This window comes from Amphiura filiformis, chromosome 18, assembly GCF_039555335.1.
Source record: "Amphiura filiformis chromosome 18, Afil_fr2py, whole genome shotgun sequence".
NCBI classification, from domain to species: domain Eukaryota; kingdom Metazoa; phylum Echinodermata; class Ophiuroidea; order Amphilepidida; family Amphiuridae; genus Amphiura; species Amphiura filiformis.
In genome coordinates, this window is record NC_092645.1 from 16,519,382 (window position 1) to 16,526,180 (window position 6,799).

General features: G+C 37.1%; 1 protein-coding gene across 2 annotated transcripts; it reads right to left on the minus strand.

The window, feature by feature from the left end:
• Positions 1-231: 231 nt before the first annotated feature.
• Positions 232-5,701, minus strand: LOC140139932 (adenosine 5'-monophosphoramidase HINT3-like). 2 transcript variants are annotated; one of them, XM_072161714.1, is made up of 5 exons: positions 5,483-5,701; positions 5,113-5,227; positions 3,850-3,946; positions 2,746-2,878; positions 232-2,137 (listed from the first exon to the last, which is right to left on the minus strand). In XM_072161714.1, exons 1-5 carry the CDS (start codon positions 5,684-5,686, stop codon positions 1,946-1,948), a joined length of 741 nt encoding a protein of 246 aa, XP_072017815.1. In that variant the 5' UTR covers positions 5,687-5,701; the 3' UTR covers positions 232-1,945. The 2 variants fall into 2 exon arrangements, with proteins under 2 accessions (XP_072017815.1, XP_072017814.1); XM_072161713.1 differs by lacking the exon at positions 3,850-3,946 and adding an exon at positions 4,004-4,100.
• Positions 5,702-6,799: the final 1,098 nt, after the last annotated feature.

Sequence of the window (6,799 nt, forward strand, 5' to 3'; positions counted from 1 at the left end):
GGGAATACTTGCTTTGTATGGCTGTATCTCAAAAATCAATATTCCTGACTTCAGACTAATTTTGCTTGATCACATCACATGTGTGTGTAAGCTTGTGTACCTTTAACCCCATGAGAACTACCTGCCTATTGGTCAAAAAGGAGTTTTCATTATCAATTTCACCACACAAAAAATTGGGTGAATTATTTGCATAACTCCATTCTGATTGGTGATTAAAATGAAGATATCATGTAATTGACCAACCACAATCAGAGGCAATGTTAGATCGGCAGGTAGTGCTCAGATATTGCATCCAAAGAAAACACACTTTCTTTTATATTGAAATGCTAAATCTGCTCTAAAATATAATTATATCATTATTCTATTACTTTTCCATAAGGTATACATACACCAGACACAAAAGAAACTCGTCAGTTATATTAATCCTTGCTGTTCAATAACTTTTGGATTATTCTGAAATATACATTTTGTTAATTGGACTTTGCTTTCTCATTTGACACCCTGTTCGTGAACATTGAGCAAGAATTGACCAAGATATGCGCCTCCAAACTCTCAAACCCCAAAATGAAAAGTTGCAAATTTAACGATTCAATTGTGCCTGTTACACTGTGTGCTTTATTGATTGGCACGTGGTGCTTGTGTGCAATACAACGATGCGTTCCCATTGAAAATCGTTGAAAATGCAACTTTTGATTTTGGGGTTTAAGACTTTGGAGGCGCATATCTTGGTCAATTCTTGTTCGTTTTTCATGAACAGGATGTCACATGAGAAAGCAAAGTCCAATTAACAAAATGTATATTTCAGAATAATCCAAAATTATCAAGTTATTGAACAACAAGGATGAGTATAACTGACGAGTTTCTTTTTGTGCCTGGTGTACTTATGGCAAATTACAACATACATGTATTACATACACACACTTTTCAAAGAGGTTACACCCAAACAGAACACTCTTTTATATGGTAAATCTGCCTGGAGGCATTCTCAACTTTATCTTTTTTTTTTTTTAAAGCCCTACCCAATGATGCCATTTTTTAGGTTTATCTGATATCTTTTTTCTAAAATTTCAAAAGGCCATTTATAAAGTAATACAGAAACTTTCAAATCCTGTAAATTCAGCTAATTTGTATTATAAATTTGGCAAATTTAGGAAATAGCATTTTGCTAAAGTTTTTTGAAATATGTTTAACTGATAACCCTTTTTAAAATTTCATACCAAATGACCCTGTTTTATTTGTTTATACCCAATGACCCTCTCCTTTTATAGGCTCCTACTTCCAGAACTAGTTAACCCATATCACTTGTTAAGTTGAGTGCCCACCCAGAAATCTGCCATAAAATAAATATTATAGCACTTAGGACTGATTAAGTATACAATTTAGAATATATTGCAAAAATAATTCATTTAATAAGCTTAAAAAGTTACCTTTTCTGAGTCTGTATTGAGCAGCGACCTTCCAGTGGGTGGTCAAGTGACAATACAAACTGACACTGCCAGTGGCGTAACTAGGGTTGGTAGCACCCAGGGCAAGAAACAAAATTGGCGCCCCTACCCCCCACCCGAGAATATCTTATAGCTAGGGGTTGTGGTGTCCAGGGCTAAGGATACATAATGGCGTCCCCCCCCCCCATTCTTGAAACAATTGCGCGCGGAAACTTGAGTGAAATTTTGGACAAATAAGGCCTACCACTAATTAATTTATGTTCTTCAAATTGATTTTGTGCTGAAATGCATGCGAAAATTTTGACTTTCTTCGCTTGGAGGCGCAGAATCGATGCTGAATTGGTTACTTTGGCACCCCTAAGGGTGGTACCGGGCACGCACGTTGCCCCCCAGTTACCCCACTGGATAAGGCAGCTTTGTAAGCTTATGTCAAATTCAATATCAGTCTATGCTGCTTATTCATTTAATGTTTTTAAACATTAAATGTCTGCAAAAGACAGTTAGTTTCCTTTTTGGGTTGGTAGGAAATAGTCCCTGCTGGCCCAAAGGGCTAGCTGCAATTTCTGCTTGAAATTAGGTGTATCGATCCCTGCTATTTTCTTTTGTGTCGCTTGTCCTTGATTTTCAGTCTTTGGTGGAGGCAATGCATCTGCATCAGGCATGTTCTTCAATCTATTAATCATCCTATCATACTAGAAAAATCAGAAAATCAGAAAAAAAATTGTTGTAACAATCAAACTTAGGTTGATGTACAGTGCGGTAAATTGAAACCTGGGGTTTACTGGAAATATGTGTATCCCGATGTGCTGCAGATTCAGGGTGCATTTTCAGCCATTTTGGTTTATTTTGAGGGCCCTCAATTTCATGTAAATTTAGTTTAAAAGAAAGGGTTTATTTTCCTTCAAAAAAGTATCAAATTTTCATAGCTTTTAGCAAAATTTGCGGACATTTTACAAATATTGGATTAAGCTTGTTCTAGGATCGTCAGGGGAGTGTCACATCCCAGTAATGACCCTGCACATGGAGTTGAGTTTGTAAAAGAGTCTAGCCACCATTTCATCCTCTGAATATTTCATATGTAGATGTACAATTCTAGGGTTACAGTACAGTGAACGCATAGATGGAAGGGAACATTAGTCCTGATGAAGTGAGAACCACATCTGACGAAAGCTTGACCACATAGTGAACGACTGCAGTGCACCTGTATTGTGATAACCGATGGCATACCCCTTAAAACTCTAATGTATTATGAATTCCCATCTTATCTACTTAACAATTCTAGGCCAGAAGGCAAACTTACTGTAACAAACCATGAGGAGTTGTGCTTGTACTGGAGTCTATCCATAAATTCCATTTCATGCCCTGGTGGTGTGAATATCACATGCAGATGCAGGTGTTGGGCACTTTTATATGAAGGGCTGTGGAAACCACTCCTGACAATGAAAATGAAATGATACAAGGGGTTAATGCTGGACAGGTTTATATGTAGGCTGTAGAAACCACTCCTGATTGCAAACACACCACACTGGACATTTCATGGCTGAGCCAAGGGACAGTAAATTTGTGTTGACTAGCTGGCAGTTCCTTAAGACCCACATTTGCATCATGTTCCAGTTCATTGAGCCTCAAACTCTGACAATTGTAGCTCTTTAGCTCAAATTTGGAAATTTTTTTAGCTTCAAAGCCTATAATTTGGCCCTAATTAAGTTCACAGGCGAAATTTCAGTTCATCAAGCCCCTATTTTGCCTAAAAATCAGTTCTTAGTTCCCAAAGTTCGGCACTCCCCGCCTCACATCCCTACCAAAATTCAAGTTGAGTGCCCCCTCGGGCAAGCCACCCATCACAAATAACATTAAAAAAGTGTTTTCTTGTTTATGTGGTTCTATTGGCTAAAAAGAAAACCAGTGAAGAACAACATGACCCAGCATATGTTATTATAAATATGCTAGTGTCGCGGGCTATAATTTGGTTCACCTCAAGTTTGGTAGTGATGTGACGTACATGCGTGTTTCTCTCGCCGCAGTATCAAATCGCGCTGAATGTACATGAAGGCATATAGGCGTTTTGTCGGCACGCATGCGGCGCAGCTGCGAAAAAGCATTGACGTCACTACCGAACTACCAAATTATATCTTAATGGCAGATGGAATTTACATGGTTGTCAGTTGCTTGATTTGCAGTATAAAATATTGAGAAAGCTGAGCCAGTAAATTTATTGCTTGGCCAGTAGCTTTACAATCTCACTGGCCCAGAAGGCCAGTAGAAAACAGAAACTTAAGTCAGACAGATCCTGGACATCATTGATCTTTTCGGATGGGTAGTGACTGAGTGAGCAAGGTGTGAGGGTGAGTGAGCAAGTGAGTGGGAGAATATTTAAACATGTTAAATGAATACGGAAACTTACCTTACAGTGCAGTTTTCAATTTTCCACCCGCGAAGCCACATGTCCCCTTTCAAGTACATCTCTAGTACTCTCATGCCCACTTTATGTAGATATTCAACTGGAAAGCAAAATAATATTGGACTATTAACCCCCTGTGATAAATAGGGAAACTTACCTAACGGTGCAGTTTTCCATTTTCCACTTGTTAAGCCACATAAAATATTCCAAGTACATTTCTAATACTCTCATGCCCACTTTATGTAGATATTCAACTGGAAATAAAATAATATTAAACTAATATTAATGTTGATCTACACAAGTCGTTTTTTCACAGATTTGAAGAATCCTTATACACTAAAACAAACACTGAGGATCTTTTTATCTTTTCAGTTTCTGTTACCGGTAGTCTATTGTTCAGAAACTAAAGGCCAAAGACAGGTAAAAACTCGTAATAATTATATTTTAATAGGCAGAATAGCCCAAAACTCAAATTTAAAACTTTGATGTTACACTGGTCCACATTAATGTGACACTTTGCCCGACTTTCAAATCACCATGCTTGTAATGTCATACTCGGGTGTATACCAGAACGAAATTTAAATTTCATGATATCTTTGCTAAACGAATTAATCTACAAGAATTTTTTTGTTTTGTAGCCAGAGGTTTGTGATATAAAAATCTCAACTTGAAAAAAGTTGGGGGATGATGCTGTGGATCACGAAATGCCCTTTTAAATTATGAGGTTTTCATAATTCTATTGGTTGGTGTATTTTCACCTTTCCTCTGCAAAGTTGCCCTCTCCTCTTCTACCCAGGGCGTAGCTAGGAGGCGACAAAGAAGGACACTTGCTCTGGGCACCATCTTATGGGGGGTGCCAATTTGACCAATTCAGTGCCATAAACCATATTTTAAACATTTCTACAGGGTAGTGCAAATGAAAGCACTATCTGAAATAGCTGCCCTACACATTTGAAATATTCTGCATTCCAGGGTCAGAATTTCGGTATGAATCTGAGAATTGATTCTCGCAAAGATTCTCGTAAACAGATTTGCATGAATCAAAGTTGATTCTCGCAAACATTTGTAGTTTACACAGACGTTGAATTTAGCATGATTCAGCGAGAATCTAATGATTCCCGCAAATTTATTCTGCAAGAATCAAGATTGATTCTCGCACTGTGAAACAAAATTCTGACCCTGCATTCTAAATATGACACCTGGCAGCTATTGCACATAATCCCTTCTCAAAGCACAAATTCCTGTATTTATTTATCCCAGACTTACCAACTGGTAAATCTTCTTTCTTCAGTTGTGGGTTACCATGGTGACAGGTGGGTACAATTAGCAGATGTGTGAAAGATGATGAGTGTTTAGCAAAGAATACACTCACTTCACTGTTCTGTCAAGATAATAAACATCAATATAATTATGTCAAATAAATTACAAAAACTGATGCTTCACCACTTTTTCATGGTAATTTATATGCATAGCACAACTTATTCCTATTGGCCTACTGAATTAATCTGAATCAACTTTTGTGACTTTTGAATAGGGCAGTTTTTGTCTTCCATTTGTGCTCATTCAGCCATTAAGTCATGGACATCAGGGTGGGACTTATTTTCTTGTGATGTAAGCCTATTTATTAAAAACTTACTTGGAAAAGTATTATAGGCTGATCAGGTGCATGTCCCTGGATTATTTGACAGAATATGCAGTGCTCATCAACTTGAGGTTCCTCTCCATGATTTACTATATCGGATTCAAATTCCTTCCGTAGTTGCTGCCTTTCCGGGCTATCATGACACCAAGGACACATACTGGCTACGGAAAAGTGTGATAACACATCTGTTACAGTCATTCAATAAACATTTTGTACGGTATTTGTTTTCACTATCACAGACGTCTAAAACAAAGAACAATTAAAGACTGTGTTTGCAGTGGCGGCGCCACAGGGGATGAGGGGGCATTTGCCCCCAGTCAGAACCCTTGCCCCCCAGTAAAAACCCAAAATTACAAAAACATCCACTTTTTGCTGCAATTATGTGCAAAATTTGTTCATTTTGTACACAAAAATTTGACACGCCCACAAAAACAGTAAACTTCGCATATTAGGCCCTTCGCACTTGATTATTAGTTTCCTGTTAAAGATTTTGAAAAAGGGACGAGGTGACTTTTAATTATTAATTATCTTTTATTTTATTTATTTAGTTTGAACTATTACAAGCAACTATTGACTGGTTTTGTCTAGAGCGGGCATTTAATTATTTCACAACAATGTTTGATTTTATAAATAAGTGAAGGTGAAGTTGTACTCTTTGTTTATTCATCATAATTTATTGTTGATATTTTTTAAGTCAGAAAATGGCAAGTAGAAGTAGTTGAAAGTTATTTTAAAGGAGAAAATTAGAAATAAAAATAAAATAATTAATTATTTTGAGATTTTCAATTTTGGACGCGGGCGGTAAACAGGAAACTAATAATCAAGTGCGAAGGGCTTAAACCTCCCCATATTTTAAGTTATAGAGCGGATTCTGGTACCATTGTCTTTCTTTTTTAACACCCATAGACAGTGATAACAGATTTGTAAGTGTTACTTGTAAAAATATACAAGTGCTAGACAAATAAATCCAGGGTACCGTACACAAAAAATGACAGACAAATTCCGCTACATACCCTTCACAAATTCAAATAGGTATAACTCCCCCATACTTTGAGCTATAGAGTTGGTTTAGGTACCATTGTCTAAGTTTTTTATAAATTAGAGAATAAAGGTATTGTTTTTAGCCGGAGTGTACAATGTATCTATCGTCTCATAATATAACACGGGCGACATCATTATTTTAAGTAAAACAACGAGGCGACGCCGTCTTGTTTTACGCCAAATATTATGATGTCGCCCGTGTTATATGAGACGATAGATGCACGACAGCGGCTAAAAACAATACCTTTATTCTCATTCTTAGTTAAACAC